Source organism: Parathielavia appendiculata (assembly GCF_033297405.1).
Source record: "Parathielavia appendiculata strain CBS 731.68 unplaced genomic scaffold N657scaffold_12, whole genome shotgun sequence".
NCBI lineage: Eukaryota > Fungi > Ascomycota > Sordariomycetes > Sordariales > Chaetomiaceae > Parathielavia > Parathielavia appendiculata.
In genome coordinates, this window is record NW_026944231.1 from 323049 (window position 1) to 341665 (window position 18617).

General features: G+C 57.4%; 7 protein-coding genes across 7 annotated transcripts; 4 read left to right on the top strand and 3 right to left on the bottom strand.

Annotated features, from left to right (window-relative positions):
• Nucleotides 1-24: 24 nt before the first annotated feature.
• N657DRAFT_577936 (SIS domain-containing protein) lies at nt 25-1422 on the bottom strand (the record flags this gene model as incomplete). Its single annotated transcript, XM_062789279.1, has 2 exons — nt 25-138; nt 208-1422. 2 exons carry the CDS (start codon nt 1420-1422, stop codon nt 25-27), a joined length of 1329 nt encoding a protein of 442 aa, XP_062645038.1.
• A 991-nt stretch (nt 1423-2413) lies between these two features.
• N657DRAFT_657843 (major facilitator superfamily transporter) lies at nt 2414-4187 on the bottom strand (the record flags this gene model as incomplete). The annotated part of the gene is made up of 4 exons (XM_062794843.1): nt 2414-2882; nt 2932-3723; nt 3790-3863; nt 3966-4187. 4 exons carry the CDS (start codon nt 4185-4187, stop codon nt 2414-2416), a joined length of 1557 nt encoding a protein of 518 aa, XP_062645039.1.
• Nucleotides 4188-5051: 864 nt separating this feature from the next.
• On the top strand, nt 5052-7075 carry N657DRAFT_665561 (uncharacterized protein; the record flags this gene model as incomplete). The annotated part of the gene is made up of 4 exons (XM_062795296.1): nt 5052-5214; nt 5281-5648; nt 5733-6407; nt 6788-7075. The coding sequence occupies 4 exons, from the start codon at nt 5052-5054 to the stop codon at nt 6809-6811; spliced, it is 1230 nt and encodes a 409-aa protein (XP_062645040.1). The 3' UTR covers nt 6812-7075.
• Nucleotides 7076-7742: 667 nt separating this feature from the next.
• On the top strand, nt 7743-8359 carry N657DRAFT_578352 (protein-tyrosine phosphatase; the record flags this gene model as incomplete). The annotated part of the gene is made up of 3 exons (XM_062789308.1): nt 7743-7881; nt 7937-8028; nt 8087-8359. The coding sequence occupies 3 exons, from the start codon at nt 7743-7745 to the stop codon at nt 8357-8359; spliced, it is 504 nt and encodes a 167-aa protein (XP_062645041.1).
• Nucleotides 8360-9509: 1150 nt separating this feature from the next.
• N657DRAFT_578044 (Pkinase-domain-containing protein) lies at nt 9510-11034 on the top strand (the record flags this gene model as incomplete). The annotated part of the gene is made up of 5 exons (XM_062789293.1): nt 9510-9622; nt 9705-9837; nt 9904-9970; nt 10039-10353; nt 10421-11034. 5 exons carry the CDS (start codon nt 9510-9512, stop codon nt 11032-11034), a joined length of 1242 nt encoding a protein of 413 aa, XP_062645042.1.
• An 859-nt stretch (nt 11035-11893) lies between these two features.
• Nucleotides 11894-13549, bottom strand: N657DRAFT_635858 (WD40 repeat-like protein; the record flags this gene model as incomplete). Its single annotated transcript, XM_062791372.1, has 1 exon — nt 11894-13549. One exon carries the CDS (start codon nt 13547-13549, stop codon nt 11894-11896), a length of 1656 nt encoding a protein of 551 aa, XP_062645043.1.
• Nucleotides 13550-15131: 1582 nt separating this feature from the next.
• On the top strand, nt 15132-18424 carry N657DRAFT_122907 (uncharacterized protein). Its single transcript, XM_062785827.1, has 2 exons — nt 15132-15537; nt 15600-18424. The coding sequence occupies exons 1-2, from the start codon at nt 15245-15247 to the stop codon at nt 18364-18366; spliced, it is 3060 nt and encodes a 1019-aa protein (XP_062645044.1). The 5' UTR covers nt 15132-15244; the 3' UTR covers nt 18367-18424.
• The last annotated feature ends 193 nt before the right edge of the window (nt 18425-18617 follow it).

Sequence of the window (18617 nt, forward strand, 5' to 3'; positions counted from 1 at the left end):
CATGTTAATCCCATGCAGATAACATCAAGCCATCTCAAGCAACCTCCCCACCTCCAACAAGCCAACACACTCCCCGTTTTCCATAACAGCGACAATCGCCTCGTCGCCATACGCACCCTGAGCCTCACCACCCACATCCTCCTCCTCCATCTCCTGCCCGCTTTCAGTAGCAGCTGTACTTGTACTGGCAGCAGTAGCAGTTGCAACCCTCAACCCCCTAATCCATTCAGCCGCCCTCTGCACGCTGGTATCCGCGGCAACGGGGATGAACTCCCTCCTCGGCGTGACAAACCACCACCGCAAGTCCTCCAGCGCGCGGGCCATGTCCTCGGCCGTTAGGCGGCGTATCTTGCGTGGCGAGATGACGCCACTGCTGGGGTGATTGCCGGGTCGTGGAGCAGATGGACATAGCTGAAGCCAGCCTGACGGGGAGGCGTATCCTGCTCGAAGAACATCCAAGCCTGTTACTGTTCCTGAGTCGATGGTCGTTGTACTCGTTGGTGATGCGGGTGAGGATGTGTTCTCGAGGAGAGGTGGGATATCGGACATCGGGATCATGACGGACCGCACATCCTTATCGCGTGGCTGTGGCTGCTTCCGCAGGGCAGCGCCGATTGCGCCGCCCGGGTGATTCCGCGCAAATACTGAAGACAAGTTGGGGTAGAGTTCGCGCGAAGCGACGATGGCGAGGGCGTCGCCTACCGTGAGAGCGACGGTGGTGGATGTGGTCGGGGCAGCAACACCGAAGGATGTGGTCTCTGTCTCGTGGACGGGCGCCGGGAGAAGGATAGCGTCTGGCCTGTGGCGGAGGAGCTCACAGGTTTCCCGGCGTGTGTGGGCGGTGAGGAGGACAAGGGGGAGGGATTTGTCGAGGTGCGGGAGGAGGGTCAGGAGCTCGGGTGTTTTGCCCGAGAAGGTGATGAGAAGAAGGCTGTCGTGTTGTGAAATTTGGCCCAAATCCCCGTGCAAGGCCTCGGTAGGGTGGAGGAAGACAGCTTCAATGGCCAGGCTGTTGAAGGTTGCGACAAGTTTCCTGGCGATATGTCCCGACTTGCCGACGCCAATGATCACCAGCTTGCCGCTGTTGTTGGCCTGGGAGTGGATGATTGCGTCAATGGTGCGGGTAAAGCCATCGCGCGCAACCCGGTCTGAGGAGTAGAGCTTGGCGAGTTTCTGAAGGGCGGTAGTTTCGGTGGTGAGGACATGGACGGCACGAGACAATCGCTCCTCAATGACAGCGAGTTTCTTGCTGCACACGACAATGTCCGGCTGTGTCAGGCCGAAGGCATTGGAGGTATCGTCAAAATCCTCGGCGGGCGTAATGGGAGAGGGAGGGGAGAAAGCTGGGAAAGGCGGAGCCTTTCTGAGCACGTAGACCTCGCTGTTCTGAACGGGCCGTTGCTGAGAACATTGCTGGACCATTTTTGAGGTTCTCCGTCTGAAAACGGGAACAGAGCCAACGGTCAGACTGCTTTATCGGCTTCTATCGGGTAGGTGTGGGCCACAATCCCGTCACAGTCTCGTGTGGTTGTCGGTTCGGTTTCGTTCGAACGGTGACGGTCGGGTTCAGACTTATAGCAAGTTTAACGTCGGTTGGTGCCGGCACGGGTATTGGATAGGCCCGGTCCAAACTTCCATGTGAGCGGATCAAGAACGGCCCCGATGAATTTCGCCACAGATACGATCCGTCTTCCGCGCTTTGCTTTTTCGAATCGGACCACGCAATTCATTGAAATCGACTTTCCCGTTGTCTGTCATCGACCGTCGGTCTGGTGAGATCGACGGGCTCAGTCCCAACTTCAGAGTGAGGGACGAGCAATAGGTTGGAAGGTGACTTGAGAAGGAAGTCGGGGGACAAAACGAGCCGGGATGGGATGCAAAGCCCGCCGGGCGCCGAAGTGGTATTGCCCCATCCCGTCCTATCCGAGCCTCCCCATACCGAAGCGGAATGAATCCCGTTCGTAGTTGTTGAACATATCCTTTGCTCTAGCTGAAAGCGCGAAGTTTGGTGATCTTCGAGTCTTAGAGGTAACGTTATCCGTAATCACCGGCCCTTCAATCGCCGGCGGAGCTATCGGCGTTGATCTACCTACTGTTGGCATGTTGTTGGTATGACGATCAACCCCTCCATGTCTTGGGATGGTGGGGATCGCACATGGTTGTCGCGATGCCCCGCAAATCGCGTCTTCGAGGATCGCCTCTCGTCATCATCAATGGCTTTCCGACGCAATCGGCAAGAAGACCCTTGTACTTACGCAATCCGGAAGTTGCATCATTCTCCTGCAGGCGGAGTGGGATGCAAGGACGTTCCGACCCTGATGGGCCTCATGTACGCGTAAGGTATTTTCCAGCTACGCTGGGTATCCTATACATCCATACACAGGTAATATTTCCATTTCGCCCAGCCATTTCATCAGGGCGCTGCGTCCACTTCATTCCGCACAGGAATCTGACTCTTGAGATGACTTTCCAAACTGTGCCTAGCGAACGGGCTCTTCTCTCTCAGGGCTTTGCCATACCGATAAAAGACCCAAGGAGCCAGGCAGAAGACAAGTGCGAAGCAGGCGACGAGTGTGCCCGCAACGTTTGCGCCCAAAGCCGGATACATTTGCTGTCCCACCAGAGGCATGACGCCCGAGACCAAGGCCCGGACGAAGGCCAAACCACAGAAGGCGGAAGCGGCGTAGACCAGGTAGGCGTCGGTGAGATAGGCGCTGAGCGTGTAGGCCATCTCGTTGACGGCAAATCCGACAGGGATGAGTGCAGCCGTGGGGACCAGCCAATGCATTCGGGGCGCCGCAGGAGGGATGGCCCAGGAGAACCATATCAGCCCGACGGCCAACGCAGGAGCGGCGATGGCAAAACCCATGATCTTGCCTTCACTAACACAAAAGTTAGCGTTATGTCTGCAATCAGGCGAACAGGACTCACGGTTGTATCCCCTCGCCCCGCTGCAGACCCTTGCGAACAACCCTCTGGTCCCACAGACGAGGCAGAAAGCTCAGCACAACACCAGGCAAAAAGGCCAGGAAGGCCATCGAGGACGTAGTGCGCGTGAAGCCAGCACCGAGGGACATGTACACTTCCGGCAGCGACTCGGTGAAGAGGTAGATGATGCCCCAGGACACGGCCGAGATGGTCGTGACCATGACGACGATGGGCTCCGTCGCCAGCAGCCGGAGGGGCTGGACGACGGCCAGTTCAACCATCGTCCTCGCGTCGGGCGCGTCGTCCGGGTTGAACCAGTCGAGGTTTCGGACGCTGCCGCCCCGAGCTTCGAGCACGGCCATCTTGCGTTTCAGGATCTGGCTGGACCTGCTCTCCCGGATGCCCAACAGACACGCGAAGCAGATGCCAGTGATGATGGCCGAGCAGCGGAAGACCCATCGCCAAGAGCCGCACGCCGACGCGATGTAGGCCCCGAAGACCGGGCCCAGGCACAGCCCAGCTGTGGACCCGGCGTTCCAAACCACGACGAGCCAGACGCGCTGCGAGCCGTCAAACATGTCGTGGATGCTGCCGGCAGTGACGACGGCGGGCACCGCGGACGTGAAACCCGTGACGAAGCGGCCGATCCACACGGCCGAGAGGTGAGGGACGATGCCGACCACGAGGCAGAAGAGACTGAAGACGGCGCTGGAGACGAGGTAGGGGGTCCGACGCCCGATGAGCTCGGAGAATGCTGGGGTTAAGAGGCCCCCAAAAGCCTGGCCGAGGTTGTACCTTCATGTTCAAGTCAGCAAAACCAGGTATGTAGCATTAATAGCACCACTCAGGGGGTTTAAATACATAAATGTGAAGGCCATTGTCAAAGACACCTTGTCGACGCCGTAATCTGCCTGTGCTGCATGTGCTGCTGAGGCCTGTCACAAGCACAAAATCAGCAACAGGACGGATTAGGTAGTCTTCCGAGCATGGTGCGGGCTATTTCCCTGAATGTAAGCCATGGCAAAGGCAGCACTCACTCCGGCCGTGCTAACGACAGTGACGAAGAACTCCAGGAAGATGATGACGGTCGTGTCAAAAACTTTTCGCCCACTGGTCCAGTTCCGGGGATGGTCTTTGCTGTCCGACCGCCAGGAAATCAGACCATTGCTTCCTCGTTGGAGACCAAGGCTTGCTAGCAATTCTGATTCTTGATCTCCGTACTCGGTCTCCGTCACAGTGATACTGGCTGGTTTGGACATTGTCGACCCGGCCACTCAGGGACTGTTAGTGAGTCAGCTTCTTGCACATAAGAGTAGCGCAATCCATGTACACACCTGTTTATACATGTACACGACATGTAAGAGGGAAGAAGCAAGCAAGGAGCAGGCCGAGGTTCGAGCTGGCAACGGAGGCTTCTACCTACACACCTATTTCTTTCAAGCAAGGAACCACCACTTGCAAAACAAGACGCCAGCTTCCAATCATTATATGATATGTACTGATCTCTCCGGCTAGCAACCGGCATGTGGAAAGGGGTTTGAACAAAGTCCCGGCCAAACACAGGACTCATTATAGGTAGAGAATGGTCAGAAACCTCGCACTGCGTCGAATCGTGGAGGACTGGGGAGGGAGGAGCAATGATCCCAGATCCATGCCTACCTAAGCAGCGTCTAGAGGCAAATGATGACCGCCGTCCTCGGACCAGTCCGATGTTGGGGGCCGCAAATTTCTTGTCACGGGCCAGGAGGATTTCGCTACCAGATTCGCGGTTGATGAAGCTCGCATTTGGCTCCAATCGCAGAGCCCCGAAAGTCCGGACGGTTTGAGAAGAAGAGCATAGGATCAATGATCGTCGCCGAAGCGGTCAAGTGGACCAAGATTTCCGCGCCAACTCGCGAGTCGGTGAGCCTGGGGTGGGTTCGGATCAGTCGGAATGCTCCATCTCGGACTCGAGCTTACACACCGGGTGCCTTCCCGAATGGCCAGCCCATGGGCTTACCCCAGAGAAATAAAAGCGAGGCGCTCTCCACCATCCATAATGCGAAAGATGCCTCTTTGCTTGCTGGGAACGAAAAACGGCTTCCTTCTGAAGCCCGGCCGCGGAATAGACCTTCTCTCGCATCATGGGTCTCACCGTCATGACCCAGACCACAGGCAATGTCCCCAGCCGTGCTTGGGGAACCAAGTTACCTCCCGGCAATAAAACAACCCCAGAACACGTTGACGTTTCCGGCGAGGTTTCCTGGGGGGATCCCGCGCGAACCGGAACAGCTTACGACTTCCGGAGTAAGTACCCTCTCACAGCACACTGAGCCCCAGCAGTCACTGACGTCACCACTCCAAACCGAAAAGCGGACGCCATAACAACCCCCTCAATCCGCCAGCTAGCCGCTATCAGCCGCGCCACCCTTAACGACGACGTCTTTTCCGAAGACGCCACCACAGCCCAGCTGGAACGCCACATGGCTGCCGTCTGCGGTTGCGACGCCGCCGCCTTCGTCGTGTCAGGCACCATGGCCAACCAGCTCGCCATCGGCGCGCTGCTGTGCCGCTACGCACGACCGAACGGGGTCCTCGCCGACGCCTCGGCGCACGTCGTCAACTTCGAGGCCGGCGGGCTCGCAGCGCTGTCGGGTGCCACGGTGCAGCCCGTGCGGCCGGCCAACGGGCAAGGCCGGGGACTGTATCTGACGGCGGCTGACTTAACGGCGCATGCGCGCGTTTTGACGGAGTCGGAGTGTGATGAGTCCTCCGACGGGACGGATGTTGGTCACGGTGCTGGTGATGGTGTTGCCTGGACGGAGTGCCCGACGAGGGTGGTCAGTCTGGAGAATACGGCGCATGGCAACGTGGTGCCGCTCGGGGAGCTGCGCGCCGTGCGCGAGTGGGCGTCGCGCCGCGGGGTCATGGTACATATTGATGGGGCGAGGGTGTGGGATGCCGTGGCTTCCTCTTCCGGCGGCCGGGCAGGGGGGACGCTGGCGGAGATTGCGGCCTGCGCTGATGCCATGACGCTGTCGTTTTCCAAGGGCATTGGGGCGCCCATTGGGGCGGTGGTGGTGGGCTCGTCGGCGGTGATTCGCCGGGTCAAAAGGCTGCGTCAGAGCATTGGCGGCGGCGTCAGGAAAATGGGCGTGCTGGCGGCCGCCGCGAGGGAAGCGCTGCTCGAGAATTTTGGGCCGGGTGACGTGGATGTGAGAGGAGTTCTTGGGGCTGTCCACGGCATGGCTGCGGCGGTGGCGCGAATGTGGACGGACCGGGGAGGGAGATTGCTCCGCCCGACAGAGACCAACATGGTCTGGCTTGATCTTGCGAGTGCCGGCGTTACGGCTGAGATGTTGAACGCTGTGGGCACGCGGAGCGGGATCCTGATCTCGGCGCCGCGGATCGTCCTCCACCACCAGATATGTGCCACCGCGCTGGCCAGCCTGGAGCAGGTGTTCGATGCCGTCCTCTCCCTGCGGCAGCTCAAGGAGGTGGTGGAGCCAACTGCGCTCGACGTGCTTAGCAAGGGTTGTGTTCAGAACTTGTGACTAGAGGAAGACCCAAGACTCCCACGGCCGCCCCGAAACACAGAAACCGGTTCGGCAGCGAAGCTTGCGTGGTGGAGCGTAGTCGTCGACGACCCATCCAGGAAGAACATCGCCTTCTTCTGCCGACCATGGAGGCGCCGAAGGACTGACTTAATACGCCTGTCATCGCCTTTCTCGAGGAAAAAGGAGCAATCCTCGACCCAAGTGTCAGCACACCAGAGAATGTATGTGTCGCAGACTACATTCTTTTCGACGATACGCTTCGCATCGCTTCGGGTTCGTCGGCAACGACGGTGCGGAGGGGTCCAACGAAGCATCGCCTCAAGAACGCCGCTGGTGCTGGCGGATGAGACCGAAATCAAGACGGAATGTATGCCGTGGTGGCGTGTACCTGCATGGTTGTCAATTTGAGGACGGACAAGCCGAATGTGGAAGCGCTACGAGCTGGCGTTGAGGAGCGCTTGTCAGAGACCCATGCCCGGCTTTGACCCCGAAAGCCGTTGCAGGGACGATCTATTGAGTGCTTGCCGGGTCCAAGGGGGTTATTGAACTTGGAACGCCGTGACTGTTCAAAGAGGAAAAGAATGAATGATACCTGCGTAGTCGCGTTAAATTGACTCCTTTCGCAGATGATTTTTTGGAACAAGGCGGCAAACCACGGGAGGGCTACAGGCATGCCACACCTGGCAGAGCAAGACCGTACCGGAGGCAGTTCAATACATGTGTCCAGGTTCAGAACACGTTCAAACAACAAAGAGAGCAAGCTAACATACCAGCGTATCACTGATATGGCTGGATCACTTCTTCTCCATGGCCCGACAAACGCCGAGCACACAGTGAAAAAGAAAAGATGACATCAAAAATTACGATTCCGACGGCCCCGAAGGACAATCGAGAGTGACGGGCTCCACCGATGTGCAATGGCAGGCTATCACTCTGGTGCCCCTGCTTCTTGATCCAGGTGCACCCAATCAAGGTAAGTATGAAGAAGAAAAGAAAAGAACAGCATTAAGATTCTGGGAGGCGATCGATGCTCTATATACCCTTCAGTAGGTGGTCTGTGCACGCCTGCAAATTTGTAATTTCTTGCACGTGACTCTTATCGTTTGTTTGGGACCCTAACCCTGATATGCAGCATCAAGCTTCGGTTTGTTGTGTCGGTGTCCTCAACATCAATTCAGCTTCCAAAGCAGAGTCGGACTTAGTCGCATTTTGTTACCTTTCTCTCTTCTCTTCTTCTTCTCCTTGTACACCTGTTCCCTCCTCGTCTTCAAACCGCCAATGCCGGACCAATCCTCGGTGCTCTTCGTTTGTCTGGGCAACATCTGCCGGTCCACCATGGCCGAGGGCGTGTTCCAATCGCTGGCAAAGAAGCCGCCATATGAGGGTCTCATTGGGAAGATTGATTCGTGCGGAACAGGTACGTCTTCATCCATGTACTTTTCTTTCTCGATCCGGCCTGACGCTCGACCCAGGTGCCTACCATGTCGGGGAGGAGCCAGACGACCGAACCATGTCGACCCTCGAAGACCACGGAATCACAGACTACGTCCATTGTGCTCGCAAGGTACGACTATTGAATATTGGGCCGACATATACCACTGTCGGTTCTGACGGGGTCGTAGGTCGATGATTCCGACTTCGACAAGTTCGACTACATCTTCGCAATGGACCGCGGCAATCTTGAGGATCTCCGGCGCATCCAGCGGCGCAAGCCCAACAGCAAGGCCAGAGTCATGCTCTTCGGCGAATACTCGGGCACTGGTAAGGCGGAGGTCATCAGCGATCCGTATTATGGCGGCAAACAGGGGTTCGAGAAGGCGTACGAGCAGGCGATGCGGTTCTCGTTGAACTTCCTACAGGATGTGTTCCCAGACGTGGAGCCTCCGAAGCCATGACTTTGGCGCGCGTGGCAGGAGTTGTCGGCGTGTGGATAGACCCAGGACACGAACGGCGCTATGCATATTGCTTTGGGTGTCGGGGATTCCGGCCAGCATCGCTTGTAAGTGCTTCCTGTCCGCTTCACCCCGGCATGGGCCGCATACCCAGCTCTCCAGGAACCAGGCTGGAAAGCTGGGGGTGAGTTGTCCTCCGCGTTGCCCGAACCATACCAGCAGCTTCATACTTCAAAGCACACCCTCAAACATTACCCCAAGGTCACATCCGTCTTTGATGCAGCATCACATCCAATTAAGTCATAAGGGGCCGCTGGATGGTCATTCATGGATGAACGATTGAAGCCCCGCAACGCTCTCTTCAGCCCTACGGGGCCGGTTGAGTGGCCTGTCACACACACCGCGTGCTAGTCTTTCTAGACGTAAGGTTGCAGTGTCGTAGCCTGGCAAGCGCTGCTTCCGTGATGAAATATCGGATGGCCGTTTTCTCATCAAGTTGCGGCGCGATTCCGCCACCGCTTGCACTAGCTGCCGGCGCATCACCTGTAGCTTGCCTGGTTGCGAAGCCCCTTTGTCGCGCGCTTAGGAGCGTTGATGATCTCCTGCGAAGTCAGCCGAAATGCACCAATCACAAAGCCATCCCAAAACCAACAGCACCGGCCAAGTGGGGACAGTTTCTCGAAAGGGGGAGATAATGGGACGCGTTTGTTCCTGGGACCACTGCCGTGCCTCGCCTGCGAGCTGCCCCTGCTCTTTTGTGTCGCACCAAGTTGCTGACAACCCTGCTGGCCAAGGTAGCATTGACTGGGCCCCGCGCCGCTGTTCATCAGGCCTCAGCCCCTCCATCATTTGTGCAAGGAGGAGAGGCTCGGTCTCTCGACTTCCACATAAATACAGCACCGCGCATTGACTGAGTCTGTGGTTTGTCTCGACCTTGTGACGCGCCGCTTTCCGCCTCCATCCCGTCTTTTTGAGCCTTCTGCCTGTCAGTTTCAGTTGCCTTTGTCCGCCGAGCCGAGTCGTCTCAACCCCTCCTTTTCGGACGGAGCTACTCTCCACTTCACCATCCACATCAAGGGATCACGGCCCGACCGACAGATACATCGCGAGAGCCCAACATTGGAAAAAGGACAGCAAGACATATCCATCCGTCATGGCTGATCTCCAGGGCCGCAAGATCTTCAAGGTCTTCAACCAGGACTTCATCGTCGACGAGAGATACACCGTGACCAAGGAACTGGGCCAGGGTGCTTACGGCATTGTCTGGTATGCGCTCTTCCGCTCAGGCAACCCCTAACTCAATATTACAACCAAGCTTGATCACAACATGGCTGACGAGACCCTGAAGCGCCGCCGTCAATAACCAGACCAACGAGGGCGTTGCCATCAAGAAGGTCACCAATGTTTTTAGCAAAAAGATCTTGGCGAAGCGCGCTCTGCGCGAAATCAAGCTGCTCCAGCACTTCAGGGGCCACCGCAACGTGAGACGCTCGTCTCAGCCTCTTGTCGCATGCTGTTTATACTGACTGAGCGCTTGTTCTCTCCAGATCACCTGCCTGTATGACATGGACATTCCTCGACCCGATAACTTCAACGAGACATATCTCTACGAGGGTGCGCCTGATCCGCTTGTCGCTGCGTTCCAAGCGGGAATGCGCCGTCGCTGACAATCTCACCCACAGAGTTGATGGAGTGCGACTTGGCAGCGATCATCCGATCTGGGCAGCCCCTGACCGACGCCCACTTTCAGTCCTTCATCTACCAAATCCTCTGTGGCCTTAAATACATTCACTCGGCCAACGTGCTGCACCGCGATCTCAAGCCGGGTAACCTGCTTGTCAACGCCGACTGCGAGCTCAAGATATGCGACTTTGGCCTCGCGCGCGGCTTTTCGATCGACCCGGAGGAGAATGCCGGGTACATGACGGAATATGTCGCAACGCGGTGGTATCGCGCCCCTGAGATCATGCTCAGCTTCCAGAACTACACCAAAGCGAGTACGTTATTTCCCGGCACCTTTTGTCAGATGGAAGCGAGAAAACTAAACAAGACTGCTTTCCCCAGTCGACGTCTGGTCCGTAGGCTGCATCCTCGCCGAGCTCCTGGGCGGGCGTCCCTTCTTCAAAGGTCGCGACTACGTCGACCAGCTCAACCAGATCCTGCACATCCTCGGTACGCCCAACGAGGAAACCCTCTCGCGCATCGGCTCCCCCCGGGCGCAGGAATACGTCCGCAACCTCCCCTACATGGCCAAGAAGTCTTTCCCGTCCCTGTTTCCCAACGCCAACCCGGACGCGCTCGACCTGCTCGATCGCATGCTCGCCTTCGACCCGACCCGCCGCATCTCGGTCGAGGCCGCCCTCGAGCACCCGTACCTGGCCATCTGGCACGACGCGAGCGACGAGCCCGACTGCCCGACGACGTTCAACTTTGACTTTGAGGTCATTGACGACGTCAACGAGATGCGCAAGATGATCCTCGACGAGGTCTTCCGCTTCCGTCAGCACGTGCGCACCGCGCCCGGCGCGGGGGGCGGCCACCTCCCCGGCCAGCCGCCCGCCCCGGCCCAGGTGCCCATCCCTGCCGGGGGCCCGGCCCAGCAGTGGACTGCTGAGGACCCGAGGCCGCAAGAGTATGGGAGTATGCAGGGCCTGGAGGCGGAGCTGGGAGGTAGATAGAAGACTATTTCGGGCGTGGTGGATGGCCCTTTTTAATTTGGCTTGTGTGACATGGAGGCGAGCTGCGCGCAAACGGTGCAAGGCTTGTTGTCAAAGTTGCCTACGGAGGGCTTTCTGAGATGAAGGTAGAGTTCACCTGATATTGAGCGGACGAAGGGGTGTTCGGGAGGGGGAGGGGGCCCGGGCTCGGCGACCATTTTCCATCTGCGGGTTTGCGGTACGCTGCAAGCTGGAAGCACGTGTTGGATTTTCGGTTCCTGGGTCTGCATAGTGGCGGTGATGGCGATGTCTGCGAAGCGAAGACGACGCCTTTGAGAAGAATTTGGGCCTTGTACCACGGATGGTGACACCTTTTAAGAGTAGGCAACCGGTTCAGTTTCCTCTTATATAGGGTACTCTTAGGGAGTAGATACGTCAAGAGCGGTTTCGGGCAGCGCTTGACTCGAAAGGTTGAAGAAATTGGATGCATGGACTACAGCCGAGAACTGTACCCACTGACTCATCTTCAACCGATGGTAATAACTAGATGTGCAACTGCGGACTTGGAGCTGTCTCCATCTCAATTGCCGCACTCGATATCTCACTGTGTCCGGAATCGCTACTTGATAATGTAAGCATCGGTTGGTCCCGTGGGCTCGGGAGGTCATGGATTGGTTCTGATCACAATGACATTGGAGGTATCACTCTATCTGCCTTGTTTAACCACCACCAAGATGACACCATTCCGCGAAACCTATAGTTTTTCTTTTCCCGGACCCTAAACCAGGAACGCCGGCGCAATGCAAGAAAGCAAGCCCTCCGTTTCTTCCCTCAGATCATGCACACAATTCGTCAGATCTTCGTATCCCACAAACGCATCCTACATCACCCCGAACATTAGACTCTCCACCATGCCGTTGGTCTGGATGGCCATCTGCGCCTTCTCCACCTCCTTGGACACTTTGCCCAGCAGCTGCTGAAACTGCGCCGCGAGCTCAGCGCTGCCGCCCACGTGCTCACTGTAGAGATCGAGCAGGTGAAACCCCATGTCGACGCAGATGCTCAGGTACCGCGGGTCCGAGATGTACTTGCTGGCCCACCTGAGGAGGGGCAGGACGGTTATCTCGTCGCGGCCCTCGAGCGCCTCGCGCAGGGCGGAGCGGTGGCGCAGCGCGACGAGGAGGGTCAGCGCCGTCACGGGCTGGTATTCCGGGCTGGTCATGTCGATGACGTCGTCGAGCGCGGCGGCGTAGCGGCCCTGGCGGAAGTTGCGCTGCCACGGCTTGAGCTTGACGCGCCGCGAGCGGCCGCCGCCGGGCGCGTCGGTCGGGATGATGACGTCGACGCCCTCGCCGAGGAGGTCCATGGCTTTGTTGGTCACGGCTGCGCGCTTCCGCTTGGCCTTTTGGGCGTCCAGCTTCTCGAGCGCTTCGGTACCCATGTCCCGCGCAGCTTCCACCGCGGCGCGGTCGCGTGCCTTTTCGGCAGCTGCGCCGGACAGCCGCGTCCGTATCGAAAGCACGCCCGACTGCATGCCTACGGCGAGATGCCGGTCTTCTTGGGCCGCGCCCGCGGCGATGACGGAGAGGGAAAGGATCGGGCTCGGGTACTTGGACCCGGCCACCACGTTCCAGTCGGTTGTCTCGAATACCTTGACGTGACCATCGAGACCGCCGCTAACGACGCGTCGGCCGTTGGAGGCCAGGGAAAGGGATGTAACGGTCTTTTGGTGATTGGTAATGAGGCGGAGCGGTTTTGCTGCGACGAGATCGAGGACGGAGATGGCGTTGCCGGCAGCGGCCAGAAGAGTAGTACCGGAGGCCAAGGGTAGGATGTCTTCGACCGGATCGGCATGCTTAAACGTCATGACGGAGCCGCCGGGTGCCCTGGCATCCCAGACCCGGACCGTCTCATCGTAGGAGCCCGAGACCAGCAGGTTGCTGTTCACGCCTGGCATGAACGCACCGCAGCGTACGTAGTCTGAGTGCCCGGTGAATACGCGGCTCGGTTCGTTTGACGGCAGATCCCACAGGCGAACGGTCTTGTCGTCACTGGCGCTCATGAGCGTGGTCAGCTCGGTTGGCGACCACTTGGTCACCCACACGGGCTGTTTGTGGATATGCCACGTCTTGAGTATGACGGCCCTCGTGCCACCGCCCACATCAAACACCTGCATCCTGCCCGAGTCCTCGCCGGCGACCAGCACCCTACCATCGGCGCGAATCTCGCCGCAGTGGGCCTCACTGTCGAACCGGCCGATGGTTTTGAGGAGCTCACGTTTGCGGATCGAAAAGATATCGACGCGGGGCCCCGATGTCACTGCGAATAGGTCGTTGAGCTTGGTGGCGGCGACGAGTGAGTTGGACAGGGCCGCGCCGGTCGCGGCGGGGAAGCTGATGTGCGAGATGGGCCATGATGCCGTCGACGTGTGGGATTTCTGGTTCTTGAACGACCTCCAGTACCGCTGTTCGGCCGTCACGGGACTCGGCCCCGACGGCAGCTTCAACTGTGCCAGCGGAAGCACTTCTGCCGCCATTGTTGGTGTTGCGATCCGACCTTGGCGATGTTTTGATCTTGTCGGCCGTGCTGGTTGCACTTCGATCCTGCGAATTGTCGAAACTTTTTTTTGGATCTGGAATTTGCAGCAAGCCAAGACTTACCCCTGCTACTATGGCTCAAGGCGGTTTCCCGTCCCATTGGACGTCAAGGAGTTATGAACCCGCTCTGCGAGAGACAATGCACCACTGGACAACACCGAAGGACCAAACTCTCCTCTAGGAGCATGGTGATGCAGCCTTTCAAACCCAAGTTGTCGCGTTTCGGGATGATGTACACCATTATGGATATTTAACAGGTATATTTACAAAGATGTTGTCGATGATACCCTCCCCTGTTAAGCCTTTTCACTACATAGTGTCGCAGTAATCCTGTCGTTAGTTGAGGTAGCCCTTTCCTCTCACAGCCTACAAGCCCCATTTCTTGATGCCCCGAGCTCATTCAAGCTGCCATTGGTGAGTGTTATCCCGCGTCAACACAATCTATTACTGGCTCGTAATATCGACGTTGGACAAACGACCTCACGTCGAACCTGGAAACATCCAACATCCAGTTGGTTCCGTGCACTCCCCAAGCGACGCACGGCAAAAGAGTACCCAGACCACCAACCACATCGGTGCGTTATGGATACCTTGATAGTCTATTCAGTATCCTACAGGGAGGTACCTCACCTAAATCCTCTACTTGAGATGCAATTGCTCTTAGATTGCTTAGTCTGATAATTTCAGATCTGAAGTAGGGGTATATATTCCCGCCCTGGAATTGTGGGGCGCTCATTTATACTGTGTTGCTGAGAGTTGCCGGCACCTTCGTGTGCGTTGTTCAACTGTTGCTGAGTGAAGGCTGTGACTTCCACTCCCGTATCCGTAACAGCACGACCGCTCTCTTTCTTGTCACACCCTCTCTTTCCATCCGAACTTCATCGCTTCGATCGCATTTCCCCGTCCAATCCCCTACCGCATCCGGCATTTTACCCATTTCAAGTTGCTCGAGTCACTTTTGGTCAATACTCGGCCTTCTCGCGCAACATCGACATCACAAGGGTCCCATCCAATGGTGGGTGGCCCTCCTCAACGCGCTTCCGCCTTTGCGCTTTCCCCCACCACCCCAGTTGGGCCCCTCGAGGCCGTTTGCTCTCTGGAAATTAACTTCTTTCCTCTACCTTTGCAGTCATCAACCACCCCGTGTCGCTTTGCGGCCAGCCGTCTGCGAGGAGAGTAGAGTACGATGCCGCCTCTTCCACCTGCGGGGTCGAACCACGGCCCTTCTCCCGCAATCAACACGCAGATCGCGTCCTCCAATGCCACAGCTAATGCCTTTCTCGGCGGCCGACAGCCATCATGGATGAATTCTGGCGCAACAATCAGAAAGGCCACCTCTCGTCCCGCCCCCCGTCGTCCATCCGTCGCACAAACCGTACAACCGCAATCGCAACCGCAACCACAGCAACCGCAGCAGCAGTAAGGAACCCTGAAACTCTCCGCTGCCATGGGTCGGTGCAGTCATGCATCGTTAACTCGCCGCTCTGCGCCGTGGGAGGGAAGCCGCTAACTCTTCCGTCTTTAGGCCGGTTGTGCTGCCGTCACCGGCTCCCAGCGACGAGCCGAGCCCTGCCTTGTCGAACGCGCTCGATAGCCCGAGAACCCAGCCTGTCTCCCTCACCGATGCGCACACTATGGAGTCTGCAGCACCCTCGAACTCGGTGCCCCTCCCTGTTACCGATGCCCGATTTGTCCACGAACCTTCTGGCAGTCCAGTTATGCAGGGTGCGCGGGGGACCATAACCAGTGCCTCTTCTGTTCACCGCGTGGACCGCTCTCCGGCGCCATGTCGTATGTTTCAAGCTTCTAGCAACGGAATTCAAGTTGCGCAACATGGAGACGATCGGGACATGAGCGTTGGCAGAGCTTCCACATCAACAGCCTCCCCTGGACCAGATCCTCCTCCGCTCAAGAGACGGCGTACAGAGTAAGTCATGAAGCCATCCACGGAAGGCGGCCGCTTCACGCACATGCTAACTCATTTTCCAGCGTGACAAGTTCCGCGTCTATGACTTGCTCCTCGCTGCTTCAGATATTAGACCAGTATATCGACTCTTGCGGGGGCGCCCAGACGCTCGAAGTGACTATCGAGAGACCGCGACTCATGCTCCTCAAGGATGCCTGTCGAAAAGAAGACGAGTTCTTCATTGTGTTGCACCAGCTGTTCTGCATGTGGTCCCTGCACCCGCAGAATACATATACATCCCTCCCCCTGGACCGAGCAACTATTGACAATGCGTTCGCCATCCTCGAGAAGCTTCTTAAAAAGAACCAGTTCATGGCACTGGCGCACCAGCAATGGCTTTCTCGATTTCCTGTCCCCGTCGCGCAGTTCAGCCGGGGTCATATCGGGGGTGCAGCTGTCATAAGGCAAATATCAACCTTCCTCGGTGCTTTGGTTCACGATTATGAGCCGTTAGTCACAGCATGCATGCAGCGAAGGTATCCATTCCTGGTCGACGAGTTGCTGGTTGGTCTGAGCTGCTTCTCCCCGGTATTGCAGTTCATCCTCTTCACTTCCTGTCGGAGGCGGTTAGGAGTACCCGATGATAGCCTCGGCCACCAAATGGAACAGGCATTTCGTGAGGATCAGAACAGACATGGAAGCTCCATGACAGGAATTCAAGCTTTGGCACCTGTTTCTTCCAAGCGAGATATGGAACAACGCAATATTTCGCTTATTAACTTCTACAAGCTCACAGTTGAAGCAGCGTGTGCCGGGCGGCCCGGCCAGAATCCAGCCCAGCCCAGCTTTCAAAATCCTTCCATTCCAAGCGCAGCTGCAACAAATGTACAACAACAAAATGCAAATCGGTCGCCTTCCACACGATGTCCACAACCCCTTACAATACAACATCCGCAACCACCTTCCATACAACACCCACAGCAGCACCAGGACAGTTCTTCCCCTCACTCTATACCACATCCTTTCTCTCTTGGGCTGTCTCAGCCATCGACGGCGAGAACGAATCTTAAGAAGACCTCTCCGATGGTAAACAGAGGTGATACCGCCCAGATAGCATTGCCAAGTGCCAACACACCCACGACGCCTCAGCAGCGGCACAACACAGTCCCAGACCCGGCTCAGCTGCAGCCCAGGACGGTGGGAAGCAATCTTTCGAATCAGCAGCTCCAGGTATCGCCGTCGCAGTACCTCTTCCACCGGCAGCAAGCCTTAGTTTCGGGACTACCACCACTGTCTCCACAGCAGTTCAACCAGCATCAAAATCAGAGGAACTTGCAGGCTGCCACCGCAATCTCACCTACCCAAGGTGGCCTGCCGGCTATTCGGCCATTACCTCCCGGTGCGCCACAGGCTTCACGCGAGGTCCAGTCCATACCGAACATCCGGCAACAGCAGTCTCCGTACAGCATTTGGATTCACGCGGCGCAGCCCCCAATAACTCCTCGCGGACACATGGCTCATGGAATACAACCTGGGCATATCCCAACCGCTCAGCCCATGGCACAGCAGGCACCGCAGGGTGTTGCTCAACGACAGTCTCCTAGGACGGCAATGGAACCCTTACTGCCGCCACCAGGCACTGAAATCGGGCGAACAAACTGGCCATACGACCCATCGGACCGCAAAGCGATTTTGATGTCGCTGCACCAAGCTCATATCCGGAGCCCCAAGCGAAGTATCAAAGACGGCGAGACGGAACGCTTTTACCAGGCTGTGAAATCGCTCCCAGTCGGTCCGGTGCCCGTGGTTCCTAAGAAGACCATGTACGAATTCCGGTTCGAGGTGACGGATGAGCAGTTTTCCCTGGCTGCAACCAAGTCAAGTGCGCACAGGGGTCTTCTCCCAGTGGTTGAGCACTTCAACGGCGCGCTTCGGTGGCGGATTCGATGCTGCGCAGTTCCTAGCTCGCTCAAGACGCCCACCGAGGAGCAGTGGGTAACGCTAGATGTGAGCTGGCCTTCGCACATACACATGACGCTCAACGGCAGGGTCCTTTACGTCCGCAGGCAGCCGCACAACGGGAAGGACCTCCCGACAGAAGTCACCGACTTCATTGTTCAGGGCACCAATATCCTCGTGATGGTTATTCACGGTGCACAGGGCGAAGGCCACAAGAATCACCATCTAGCCGTCGAACTCCTGGAAACGCTCGGCCACTCCACCGTCATCAACGCCATTTGGTCGAAGGGCGTACTGCCCGAAGAAGGCACGCTAAACACCATCAAGAAGCGCCTAACCTCGTCCATTGACGACGAAGTCACCTTTGACGCGCCCGACCTCTCCATCGACCTCGCCGACCCTTTCAGCGCGACAATCTTCAAGATTCCCGCCCGCGGCGTCACATGCACGCACATGGAGTGCTTTGATCTGGAGAATTGGCTCAACACGCGCCCCGCCAAACCGCCGCCCGCCAAGTGCACCCATAATAAACAGGGTTCGGGTCCTTGCACCTGTCCTAACTCGAACTATTCGAGGGCGGAACCCTCCAACGCGGATAAGTGGCGCTGTCCTATCTGTTTTAGGGATGCGCGGCCTTATAGCCTGCGGATTGACGGGTTTTTGTTGAAGGTGCGTACGCAGCTCGAGGAGGAGGGGAAGTTGGGGGCCAAGAGCATGCGGGTTAAAGCCGATGGGAGCTGGTCTGTTGTGGTGGATGACGAGGGGGACGGTGATGCGGGGAGTGATGGGGAGGGGCCGGCGTCGAGGTGGAAGAGTAAGGTGGTGGTGGCGGAGACTCGGGCGGCGACTGTGCCGGTGAGGAGGGAGGTTGAGGTCATTGAGATTGACTAATTGAGTGGTTGAGTCGGTCGGTCGGTTGGTCGGTTCTCGTCACTGTCGACCGCTCATCACGATTGATGGGACCAGCCTGGAACGGTGTTATTGCCGGCCCACTGATACCCGATACCCTATACCTGTCTCATCGGCTTGGTGGGTTGGAACCTGAACCAGAATGGCGGCTGTTCCATCGTTATCATCACAGCAGCACTTGCTACGCGCAGGAAAGGGAAGTTGAGGGTTCCTTTTTTGTTTTTTTTTGTTTG